Genomic DNA, 12665 nt, shown 5'->3' on the forward strand with positions numbered 1-12665 from the left:
ATGGCCTTCACACTCAAAAATAAAGAATGTTTACAGCCTGGTACCAAAAATACAAAACCCTTTGGTCTCTTAAGCTAATTTCCCATTACACTGTGGGCGGGATGGTGAATTTTTATATAAGTCAACCATTTAAATTATATGAAGGCTTAACATTAGCCTTGCTGCTTTCAGTAACAGGTCGGTGCAGTCACAGGTGGGTGCCACCACGGGTGCCGTGTTTCAGCAACCAGTCAGTGTTTCCGCTCACCCACAATGGCAATGGCCGGAGCCACCACACTGAGCTTCACAGAGGTTCTTCAGAAACCGATGGATGACATCACAGAGACTATGTCCATTTATTACACAGTCTGTGCAGTCAATGTTGGTTACTTTTGATCGGAACCATGATCATACACTAACTTAATGTGTCTGATCATAAAATATGACAATGAGTCTAACAATAACTTGATCACTTTCCATCTCCCATCTCCTGCAACAATCAGCATTACTTTTAACCTCAATCTACCCCCGACCTTCACAAAGTTAGTAAGTTACTTAGTAGTTTTGGTTGCCTAAACTTTACCGACCCATAACCACCTGGCAGGTGAGAACATGCTCTGATGGGAGCCCAGGTTGCCTAAAGGCATCAAGCATGTCTGGCCAATACTTCTCTTTTCCCCCTCATTTCCTGTCTTCTCTCAACTTTCAGGTAACCTGTTAAGTCATAAAATACACCCTCAACAATAATAATAAAATGACAAACAACCCATTTTTTCTTCACTTCCAACAGCAAAATGCCCCTCAGGCTAGAGCTTGTGTTGTGCAATAATTTAAGAGCAAATTGATGGGAAATAATGGCAATATTTACTGGGAGCAAGTAACTGTAGTAGAAATTAAAGCCAACATATAGCCAGCTGATAATGAGTCCAGGAGATGAATTCAGGCCCCACAGAGTGGGAGACCTCTTGCATGAATGAACGTAATTATGACCTGTACATTAGTGGTGTAGCACAGAAGGCACTTACAGAGATTATTCCCAGGCTTTGGTGTGCACACTGTGAGGAACACTGCATGACACTTGTTTTAAAATACAGCTCCCAGCACTTCCAAATATAGGTTACATTGCGCCAAGATATCTGTGATTAGGGTGGGAAGGTGGCAGAAGCAGAAAATAGAAATCTGTGAGAACACAGTCTGTGAGGACTCGAGTATCCACACTTGCCAATCTAAGCATTTTCTTGTGACATAGAGTCAACCCTGCACATTCACATCAGCAAGAGGATAAAAAGCAGGATGCACTTTTATTTGCAGACGTGTGACCACTGTGGTTGAAGCAATTACTCTCACATTTTTCTCCCTCTATACCTCTTTTTCTCCTTTCCCTCCATCCATTAATCCCGCCCACCCCCCTCTCTCTTTTTCCGTAGTTTTTTCTCTATTTCACAATTTGTCATGCTGCAACGACAGGCTGAGGCAACGGGCACTATGCTGGTGCCTGTGAGCCGAGCCTCTCAGGGGTTGAGATAAAGCTAAGCTGACAAGTGGGTTCATCTGCGTCACAGTGTCCTTTGAAACGGTCTCAGAAAAGGAAGAAAATGAAGGCATGGCATGTTTCTCCAGAGGTGGCCCCCTTTATACTTCACCTCTTGGCTCCTCCTGGCACGCAGCTGCTGGCTTTTTGCCTCAGGCTGCTTCTTCAAATAAAGCTATCTACATGTTGCAAACCCAGCATGGAGGCGATGAAACAGCGTTCACCCTCAGATCATAAACAATGAACCAGAAACACCACCCAGTTCTGAACTGTGTTGATTTCAGAAGCTTGAGGCATTTACTTTTCTGCAAAATTTCATCATTGCTACTGTCAAATATCAGTGTGTAGGCAGAGCAAAAGCTACTGAGCTGCTACATATTCATGTTATAAATAAAACCCCTCATTTAACCCACATACAGGTGTGCCAGAGGAAGACTTCCTTAAGAACACCACTCACTCTCTGGTGAATAAAGACAAATGCGTCTCCCTCTCGTCTTTCTTCCCCCACACAGTCTTTTCACTCCCTTAATGCCCATCCCCCTCTTCGACTGAGGAGGGCCATGGTAAATAATTGAGGCGTATTCCCCCTCAGCTACTGTAGCGTCTCTGCTTAGTTTGTTTTTGTGCATTTCCTGGGTCACAACTATATTAGGTTATTCTGATTTAGATTTACAAAGGCTACAAACAGAGACACTAAGAATCATAACATGCATCACAATGATGTATGATATGATTAATAGTTGATGCTGCGTATAGCCCATGTGCTAAAACACAAGGATCCTCGTAGGGAGATCACATTGCAAAATAAAATTGTTCTCTTAATCATAAGCAAGATAGGCATCCTATTAAAATCAGAATATATCTAGAAATTCATATTTTTTGTCTCCTGCTTGCTTCTGATGTAATTTTCAACAGGGCTGCCAGCCAAGCGGGTGCCATACTGTACATATGGAGCACTGGTTGGTATGAATGGTACAAATTATGCATCATGTCTCTGGGTCTGAGACGTATTAGTGCTATTAAGTATTCTTCACTAATACAAGCTGCACTTATTCTGCAAGATCAAAAATATATATATATTTGAAGAGTTCACGAAGGAGATATGATTTTTGCAAAAATATTGTACAGCTCTGTTCGTTGTTGAAAATATGATGGAGATTACCTTTAATGTGACAGCAATTTGGAAGTTGCAATGGCAGAAAACTGAAGCTTTCCCAGTTGGAATAATGAGGTGTTTGCTGACACCTGCTGTCTCAAAGCATGAAGTTACACGTCTAAACCGGTATATTTATATACCCTCCAGTCACACACTTGGTTCATCATTCCAATGTATGAAGCATTTCAAAACCTGCCCACGCAAACTTCCGCCATTTTGACCTCCTTTAAAGATATGAATAAATATATGGAATGAATCGTTGTGTGTATGTTCAGGACTTAGTGTTGGATGCCTCAATTGAATGAATCAACAGACCACAACTGAAGTTGAAGACAACTTGATTTATGGCCTATTTACTGTTAAAATGAATAGAAAGAAATTGGAAATAGAAATAAGTGAAGTTTTTTGATTAATTGCAGCCATATTTTTGGACAGATCTGGCCAAATTACCAAATTTGGTGCCGACAGAGACAAAAAAAGGCTATTCACAACAACGGTTTTTCACATTATGCAAATTCCCAAAAATGCCATCATGGTGGCCTTAATTCTCCAAGAAGCTTTTTTGTAGAGGACATTGAGACACAGATGTTTTCTCAAAGTGTTATTTATGTATGTGTGAGCCGCCGGTATATTGTTAATCTTGCCTCTTTTCCACCAACACAGAACCGGCTCCATTCAAGTCGGAGCATTTTGACCAAAAACAAATCTGTTCGGAACCCAAAACATTTTTTCCCAGCTGGGAACAAAAAAATAGTTTCCCCTGTGAAGTGAAACCATTAATAATTTGTCAATGCATCTTTTTTTGGATAAAAACAAATATTTATAATACCAGAACAAAAGCTTGCAGGTAATCCATGCAATCTGCCATCTTGTCATTACTTCAATTCAATTGTGCTTTGTTCTATGATCTTAATTCACAACGCATCCTTTATTATTGTGGTTTTGCTCAAAACTGGTGGAAATGCAGGCTTGTTCATCAGATAGCACCAAGGTTCCAAGAACCCTCAATGGAACCAGTTCAAGAACCAGAGCTAATTTGGTGGAAAAGGGCCATCAGTGGTTTTTACGCTGCACAAAATTGTTACAAAATAAAAAAAGGCAATAATTAGACTGCTGCAGGTTTAACTTGAGCATCTTCTTTTTATAAATATTTGAATACTTTTCATCCATCCATAAAAATCTAAAACATAATTTAATTAAAATCTATATAAAGAGAAGAAACAGAAAACAATCACAGAGCTGCACATAACATTGCTCTCTCATTTACACCAATAAAAAGACAAACCTATACATAAGAAAGGCGGGTATTTAACATGAGACGTAAGGCAAAGAGGCTTAAATGGTAAATGCCTGAGATTTTTCACAAGTACTCATCTCAAAGTTAAAAATAAAAACCTCCACCCCAAATTCCAAAATATAAAAAATAAAACCATAATGATGGATCTGTGTGAACAGCTCAAACTTTCTTTTTCTAACAGTGTTTCTTACTATACGACAGGTGATAACAGTGAGAGCAACAAGACAGAAATAGTATTCACCTTTGGCTTTTTAGTGCAAACTATGATGACTTTTAACAGCAACTAAGACTCAACTAAGGCTTCATCCTGCTTGATGTTGAGACATATGGTATGCCTGAAATAAAGAGTACATTCATATTGTTTTAACCATCTTTCCAGTCAAGATACTATCTTTCTTAAATGTGCAAGTCAACATGCAGCAATGGCTACTGTTTATAAATAAAAGTCTTGAAAAATAAAAAATAGTTCCAGTGATGCAATTTGCAATTATAAGGGAAGCTTTCTAAATCCTAGTGTGCTCTAAATCTCCTCCAAAGCAACTAGCATCAGTTATGACTTAAACAGTTACTTAAACTCTTCTTAACTGTCTGACGCAGCAGCCTCCGGAGTCTCTTCTTCATTTATATTCACAGAGCTTACAAGATCAGAGCTAGTGTCTTGCACCTCTGGGATACTCAAATCACTGGTGACTTCAAGGCCGACAAGGTCATATGCAGTCTCTCCGCTCTGTGAAGTGGTAGTGACCTGGTCAATAACACCCTCCTGCTCAGTCTGCTGGATGTCTGATTCTTCCTCTCTCTCGGGGGAAGAAGGTCTTTGGTCAACAGATGAGGTATCTGTGAAAATAGATAAATAAACAATTAAAAGGAAAGTTCTACCTTAGCACCACTTTGTTTTGATTTCAAACTTTCAAATCTTGACACCATTTTAGCAATGCTCTGCTATTGCTATTTTAGCAATTTATGTATATGTATATAACTCGCATTTGGGAGAACTCCTTTTAACAGCAAGAATAACATAAATAGTTCACTTCTACCTCTGAATCCGGCAATGGGTTTGACAGATACATTTTCTTTAAAACAATAAAAATTATAAAATTACACAATTTATTACAGCCAAAATCTGTAAAAACAGAAATTATCATTGGATTGTCAAATTTCCGAAAGTCTTTGAACAAATCATGTGTGATAAACACTTCAAGTTTAAAATAATGATATTTCATCTTAATCCCTTTGCTCTACATGTCTGATTTACAATTTGAACTAAATAAACCGTTTGGACTGATCAGGTCCTGTAAAAAAAACATTAAATTCTGAGCTTCTCAGTGCAACTGGGAACCTTGAATGTCTTTGCTGAGACCAACAGTCACGGGACTAAAATTCAGTGCAGCTTTGACTGAACTATAGACTGTCATCAAAACAGAGAGGAGATGACAACAGATTGTAAAAATGTTAATAGCTCAATATGTAGAGCATCTGAAGCCCCCATTTCCCACAATATTAGTGCGAAAGGCACAATTCTTTATGAACTTATTCCATCTTGATCATTTTTTTGTAAAATAAAGTAATAAAGATATCAAACAAAATTACATCATCAATATTTTAAACTGCACAAAAGACATTTTTTTAATTTCCCCTTCTTCTTGCCATGATTGCGCTGTTTCAATAGAGGTGCAGTACTTATATATTATAATGGAAAATGAGTCCACAGTGAATAAAATGTGACAGGAAAAAGACCTGAAACTGCTTGGGGTTCAAAAAGTTGAATGAACCAAAAGCTGGATGGCATTGAAAACCTTTAATTGGTCCACTCAGCTGCACAATTCAATCACTTGTAGAGGCTGTAAAGGTACTTACCCAAGCTACGCTGATCACCAGAGTCATCTCCATAATTAGCAAACATGGAGCTCTGGCCCAGGTCATAGGTAGAGTCTGGAGTCATTGCTTCAGGTATGTTGGAAATATCTGAAATGCATTTTATTCATTTATTTACATGTACATCAAATTTTATATTATAATTTATTCTGTGTGAAAACATATCAACTGCTTCTTAAAATTAGGTGTGGTTACCGAAGTCCACAGCTGGCTGAGTAGGTACGGGTACAAACAAGTCCTGCACAGCTTCTTCGACTTGATTCAAAACTATTTCACTGACGCTGGACGGGCTACATGCATCCACTGAAGGCACCTGCCAACAGAGAACTTGTGTTTTAGACAGGGAAAAGAACCGTCACAACCAAAGAACATTTAATAAAATAAAGATGTGATTACCTCTGGGTCAATGTGGTCACTTGCAACCACTTCTTCACTGCTGTCAATCAGCGGGGATTGCACAACATCTTCACTCTGTGTGTTAGGCGGAGGTGAACGAGTTGGGATTCTGTGCAAATAGCCATAACCAATGCCACAACCTAAGCTAAAATTGAAGGCAAAGAACAAGGGTATTACCATGTATTAATGGTTGTTGTGCCTACTCGTGACATGATAGGAAAAGGTTGCAGCTTTTAAATATCTACCTTCCCTCTCCTCCCCATGCTCCGTTTGGAGTCACCACCACCTCTCTGCATTGATCAGTCTGTGTGTTGTACACCAGCAGCTTTAAAGGTTTCCCCTCATTGGCTTCAATTAAAGAAAAGAAATCCTCTGACTACAAGAAAAAAGAAAAGGAATTTAAGATTTTGCACTGTATTTTGCTCATGTATGCAAGCATCTTTTTTGTATAATGTAAATAAAAGCAAAAAACAAACAAGAAAGCTTACATCTTGCAACACCTGGTCAGCTCCCACGATAAAGTCATCGTAAGCAATGAGGCCGGCCAAACTTGCAGGGGAACTGGTTTCCACATCCTGAAAAAGTAAATATAGTTATGAAAACATTTTATTCAAACCCACTGTCTGACTTTAAGGTGCAGTGTGTAGGATTCAGTGGCATCTAGTGAGTTAGCAAGTCTAGTGAGTTGGCAACCGAATACTCCTTCTTTATGAATATTTTATTTATTTTATTTATTTCTGCAAATAGATCCCACTTAATCGTACACACTGCTCCTTAAAAGTTTGACTAAGCAATCTCTGTTAGGTGGGAATTTATGTGACAAAAACATAACTTTATTTGTCCTTTCGTGTTACCAAATTAGTAGTACTAATCCTATGAGAATATGACTTTTTTAATGGTTAGAATCCCCTAGAAAATTTGGTACAACAATTAAGTAGATTTGAAACCATCTATTCTTTTTTATTTAAGAGAAAATACTGGGAAAAAAATACTGGCTATTACCTCAAAGCTGCAAATAAACTGCTTTATATCAGACCAGCAAGAGTTCAACAAAAAAAGTGAAAGAATAGCCCATATTCAGGCTAGACTTGACTTACCAAGACGTGCCAAACATTCTCATTGGCTCCTTCAAAGCTGCAGAAGCGGACACTAGCACCCAGCAGACCCTGACCACCCCACATGTTACTGGGTATCACCTCCAGTTCCCTCACCCGCTGGGTTTTAGAATTGTACACTTCAAGTTTGACCGCTTTCTCCACATTGGCTTTTAGAAGATCTTTCAGCAAATCGCTTTCTTTGTTCTGGAGAAACAAGAGAAATGTGGACTATTCCAGGTGTGACATCGCAAATATGGCGGACCAGTTTTATGTAAAAGAGCATGAAATGAGATTAAAGCAGACTGTATGGCCTTTGCTATAATTTCTATGGATGTCTGAATATTTGTGGGGAAACAATCATGGTTTACAGTAAAGAATACAGCACAGAAGCATAAATAAATCTACACTCAAACAGCCCAAAATTATTTAAAGGGACCTGGAGGAAAAAAAGAAGTGTTGTTGTTGTATAAAGTATTATGTGAAGCTTCCACTTGGTATCAGACTTGTGAGAGTTGACAGACATCTCGGTCTACTTAGCTATGCAAACAAAAGTCGAAAGGTCAGGACTCAAAATTCCTTTGCAGGGATAGGTCAGAGGAGTTCTTATCATGTAAATGCTTGAGAATATGTCTTACATCAGTATCTATAGTTTAAAGTGATCACTTTCTCTGTTATCAATGCAGTCATTAACTAATTTACCTTATTCAATTCTGATTATAAACTCAATTACTACTCACCTTGTCCTATTTCATAAAAAAAAAAAGCTCACCCATTCAGTCCTTCCCATTCAATACAGCCCAATATGTATTGAATAGGTGTCATGAATGTGCCATTTGATAATAATTTTATATTTGGGTTATTGAAGATGCCAAAGCACCCTGTATTTAAGCATCTACTCACAAGTCGGGTATTTCCGATGGAGAGAATGAAGTCAAAGAAGGGTTCCAGACCAGCCTTAAGAGCTGGGGAGTGCTCTTGAACCTGAAATATGAAGAAGAAGAAGAAGAAGAAGAAGAAGAAGAAGAAGAAGAAGAAGAAAAAGAAGAAGAAGAAGAAGAAGAAGAAGAAGAAGAAAAAGAAGAAGAAGAAGAAGAAGAAGAAGAAGAAGAAGAAAAAGAAGAAGAAGAAGAAGAAGAAGAAGAAGAAAAAGAAGAAGAAGAAGAAGAAAAGAAAATAACAACAACATGAGATTAGGCTGATTTGACATAAAGGTTACCTTGTTATAGTCGCCGCCGTGTGTTAACTAAAGATATTGTATTGCTAGAATTAGGGGATCCTCATTACAAGCTATTGCACAACCGGTGTTTTTATACCACATGGTGAAATGGTTGATATGTTACTTTACAATATAAAACAGTTTCCGCAGCAGGTAAACAACTGCAGTCTCTAGCAACGCCAGAGAACCTGGATGTGTACCAAATGCCACCTCATCATGGGCGGACACCATTAAAGCCATTAAAGGACACCATGGTTTAACGCGTTACTGCACACACATACTTAGAATAACCTGACAGTTACAAACCATCGAGTGTATCTCTTCATAGATAAATGCAGTAACAATATTTGTCCAGGACTAGCATGGTTTAAAAGCCAGTGTGATAAGAGTGCATAACCCTGATTCAAAAAGTGAGTTGTAGGGCAAACCTACCCCGTGGACATGATATCCACTATAAGTTCCCCCGTCCGACAAAAACGAGCTCTGTGGCAGCCCCATTTCCTTCAGCAGTTACAGCTTCGTGATATTAACGCTGACTAAATGTCACTGAGGTAGTAGAGAAGTCATTACTAAAAGCTAAACAATTGATTTATGCTAGCCTGCTAGCGCCAACAGAGGCAGGTTGACAGCAGCCGCTTGACAGTCAGGCAAAGCTAAAAACATAAAGATGACAGAAAAATCGAGCGTCATGTCCATGATGATATCAAGAGATCTGCGTTCGATTAGCCGCTCTTAACGCGGTTGCCTAGCAACAAAAAATGCTACTGTAAAAGCTCAGTTTAATTCATAAAAATGTAATAATTTCCATGACAAAGTTAGATATCTAATGCAACATTGTGCCGTATAGTTATAAGGCTTACATAAAGAACGTCTAAGGAAAAACAAGCATATTTGTTGAATAATTATCCAAAAATGGTGACCACACACACACACACACACACACACACACACACACACACACACACACACACACACATATATATATATATATATATATATATATATATATATATATATATGTATATCCTTGAGCTTTGCTTTGAGTTTATATCTAAATGATATATTTATATATTTTTTTTAAGCTACTGTTACTGTTTTAACATATTCTTAAAGCAAATTATCTTTGATAGCCTAATTCATTGATTTACAAGGATAGTAACCCACAACATAAAAGAGAGAATTTTACATTTGGCTACATTAGGATAAAGTAACAATGAACATGATGATGTAACAATAATATTACTTGTTGCACCTTTAATGGAGAGGCATTGTGTCTCACAAAATGATTAAAAAATGACACTAAGCAAAGAACTAGACAAAAGTAAACATTTTAATATTTTCGTAGTAGTTCATAGTTTATTTTATGTAATGGTATTTATGTATATAGCTATGTATCTGTCTGTTTTTCACAGCATGGGGTTGAATAAGGTCATACTGTTAGCAGGCTGTGGAACATGTTTTACTGATTGTCGAACAGTTATCTGTAGGAAAATTTGACATGAGCCAGACTCAGAAGGCTTAGTGGAATTTGGCTGTATGTGAATACACCTGCTATTTTCCCAAAAGATAAGAAATGTGAGTTATTTTTATTAAAGTGTCCTAAATAAATTAAAATGCATATACAGTGGCCATTTATATATAAAGATGGATGGATGGATGGATGGGATATTTTTTATGGTTGTTGAAATCTTTTTTCCATGTTGTTCCTCATTCCTCCCTGCAATATGACATGTTGTACATTCAACTTGGAACAATCCACACTGATTACTGATGTTGGCAGGCCACTGAATGGTTGACTGCCACTTTCTGAAGGTCTTCCGGTCTCAAACTGCTATAAATAGTAAAAAGCAAACTGCATCTGCCCCACTGTGCTCAAACATGATTTGGTTTGTGGCTTTCCTGTCCTGCATTGGTAAGTTTTTCAACTAATATACCAACACATTTTACAATATACTTTTACAGTTTATTGATTTTGTGAACACTAAAAACAAATACACTGCTGTGCTCTCTTGTGCACCAAAGGACTGATTTGTGCTGAAACACCCTTCAACCTTAATGTGCACAATGACAGGGTCATAGGTGGCCACGATGCTGAACCCCACGCCTGGAAATGGCAGGTAAAACCCCCAAAACATTACTTTTAAGATACAGACATTCTGGACAATTGTGTTACTTTTGTGTCAATATAACAAACATTAACAGTTATTTTCTAATTTCTTATTGTGGCTCAATATTGAGCTGCTACAACTTATCATACCGATTTGATTTCTGTAATAAAAGTAAATCCTCTTCTCTGTATCAATGTATATTTGTTTTCTGTTTTCTCTCAGGCTTCCCTCCAGCAAGATTCCTACGGTGATGGTTATTTCTACCACATCTGTGGAGGCACTCTTATTGATGCTTTCCACATAATGACTGCAGCTCACTGTATCCTCAGGTTGGCTCTCTCATTATCCTTATTCACCTTTTACTCCTTATCTGCTGGATAAATTATTGAAAAAAATAAACATAGCATGTTTTTGTTTCTTATTTTCCTGTCAGCATGGATGCCAATTCGTATCGTGTGGTGTTGGGCGAGCATAACCTGTACGAGTATGAAGGCAGTGAGCAGATCCATCGTGTGGCAAGGATTAGTGTCCATCCTGGCTGGAATGGAGACCTTGGCAAGGGGTAAAGTGACTGTTTTGTTTCAGGGGTGAAGACATAACATGAATTAGCCTACCACTTTCCTGCAATTTCAGCTGATTTGGAATGAGGTTCCATGCACAAGTAGATGGGAAAAGAAAGTACTGTCTCCTTCTCTTTAAGTCAAAACTTTGCCTTTTTGTGTGTTTTTATCTTTTAGAAATGATATTGCTGTCTTGAGACTGGCTGATTCTGCGTATGACAATGGCTACGTGGCCCTCGCCAACCTCCCCTCCCCTGGCGAGATGCTGCCTCATGATTATACCTGTTACATCACTGGCTGGGGACTTACGGACTGTGAGAACTCACACACACATACACTACAGGTGCATCTCTAGAATATCATGGAAAAAGTCAATTTCCAATAGTTCAAGCCAAATAGTTCCAACCAATTGAGTGGATATAGATAGACATACTTTTCAGAGGCCAACATTTCCATATTAAGCATACTTGTTAAAAATTGGTCTTTTGTAATATTCAATTTTTTGAGACACTGAATTTTAGGTCTTCATTAAATGTAAGCCATAATCATTATAATTAGAAGAAATTAAATAAATTAAGACATGAAACGTTTCATTCCGTGTGTAATGGATCTATATCATGTGTTATTTCCACCTATTTAATTGAATTACTGACATAAATAAACTTTCTATGATATTCTAATTTATTATGATGCACCTGAATATGTCTCATGAAGACCATTTATGTACATTCAACAAAACACTTCACTCACTCTTTTCACAGACATAGGCAGCGCCGTTGACATCCTGCAGGTGGCGCCCATTCGTATCGTGGAACATTCAGTGTGCTCCCGGCCTGAGTGGTGGGGCAGCATTGCCTTGAGGACCATGGTGTGTGCCGGAGGAGACGGAGTCATTTCAGGCTGCCAGGTAAAGCAGACATATGTGTCCATACTTTTTTGATTTCCCTAAAAGCAAGATCATCCAAATGTTCTCTTTTCTGTATTTAAAGTTACAAGAATGCCATCCACTAGATCTCTGTCTTAATAAAAGTGGGCGAATAAGGGGTAAAGTGTTACTTCTCATATCGCAGTGTTTAAACTGGACCCTTGTATCTGTTCTTGTTGCTGCCTGTCCCAGGGCGACTCTGGAGGCCCCCTGAACTGTTTCACGGACGGATCCTGGAGAGTCCATGGTGTTGTCAGTTACGGCCCATCTGGCATGTGCAACCAAGTGACTAAACCTACAGTCTTCACCAGAGTCTCCTCCTTCAATAGCTGGCTCTCTTCAGTAAGCCTCTCTCCTACTTGTATGAAGTCATTCTGAAAATGTCACCATATCTTTATCTGCATATTTCAGTTGCTTGACTTTTTATTTTTTCTTTCTATGTTTTTTCCTCCAGGTTATGTATTAAAGGGCACAGTGTAATCTGTCAAATGGAGCCTGGGAAATAAAATTAATTTGCATCTCAGT

General features: G+C 38.3%; 2 protein-coding genes across 2 annotated transcripts; one reads left to right on the forward strand and one right to left on the reverse strand.

Moving 5' to 3' along the window:
• Positions 1-3786: 3786 nt before the first annotated feature.
• Positions 3787-9222, reverse strand: LOC131962031 (Golgi reassembly-stacking protein 1-like). Its single transcript, XM_059326980.1, has 9 exons — positions 8980-9222; positions 8232-8312; positions 7332-7535; positions 6723-6809; positions 6480-6610; positions 6235-6379; positions 6034-6151; positions 5821-5928; positions 3787-4800 (listed from the first exon to the last, which is right to left on the reverse strand). The coding sequence occupies exons 1-9, from the start codon at positions 9043-9045 to the stop codon at positions 4544-4546; spliced, it is 1197 nt and encodes a 398-aa protein (XP_059182963.1). The 5' UTR covers positions 9046-9222; the 3' UTR covers positions 3787-4543.
• A 1140-nt stretch (positions 9223-10362) lies between these two features.
• On the forward strand, positions 10363-12663 carry LOC131962172 (elastase-1-like). The gene is made up of 8 exons (XM_059327137.1): positions 10363-10459; positions 10570-10664; positions 10878-10984; positions 11089-11217; positions 11393-11529; positions 11977-12122; positions 12333-12482; positions 12595-12663. The coding sequence occupies exons 1-8, from the start codon at positions 10426-10428 to the stop codon at positions 12604-12606; spliced, it is 810 nt and encodes a 269-aa protein (XP_059183120.1). The 5' UTR covers positions 10363-10425; the 3' UTR covers positions 12607-12663.
• Positions 12664-12665: the final 2 nt, after the last annotated feature.

The sequence above is a fragment of the Centropristis striata genome, chromosome 23 (genome assembly GCF_030273125.1).
Source record: "Centropristis striata isolate RG_2023a ecotype Rhode Island chromosome 23, C.striata_1.0, whole genome shotgun sequence".
NCBI classification, from domain to species: domain Eukaryota; kingdom Metazoa; phylum Chordata; class Actinopteri; order Perciformes; family Serranidae; genus Centropristis; species Centropristis striata.

What these genes read in the sequence shown, in the direction of transcription:
- LOC131962172 (XM_059327137.1), top strand. Translation starts at nt 10,426, where the DNA reads ATGATTTGGTTTGTGGCTTTCCTGTCCTGCATTG. An exon ending in GCAGCTCACTGTATCCTCAG is followed by an intron (nt 10,985 to 11,088) that starts GTTGGCTCTCTC and finishes TTTTCCTGTCAG; the next exon opens with CATGGATGCCAATTCGTATC. An exon ending in GAGTCATTTCAGGCTGCCAG is followed by an intron (nt 12,123 to 12,332) that starts GTAAAGCAGACA and finishes TGCCTGTCCCAG; the next exon opens with GGCGACTCTGGAGGCCCCCT.
- LOC131962031 (XM_059326980.1), bottom strand. Translation starts at nt 9,045, where the DNA reads ATGGGGCTGCCACAGAGCTCGTTTTTGTCGGACGGGGGAACTTATAGT. An exon ending in CTGACCAGGTGTTGCAAGAT is followed by an intron (nt 6,611 to 6,722) that starts GTAAGCTTTCTT and finishes TTTTTCTTGTAG; the next exon opens with TCAGAGGATTTCTTTTCTTT. An exon ending in TGGTGATCAGCGTAGCTTGG is followed by an intron (nt 4,801 to 5,820) that starts GTAAGTACCTTT and finishes CTATTTTCACAG; the next exon opens with ATACCTCATCTGTTGACCAA.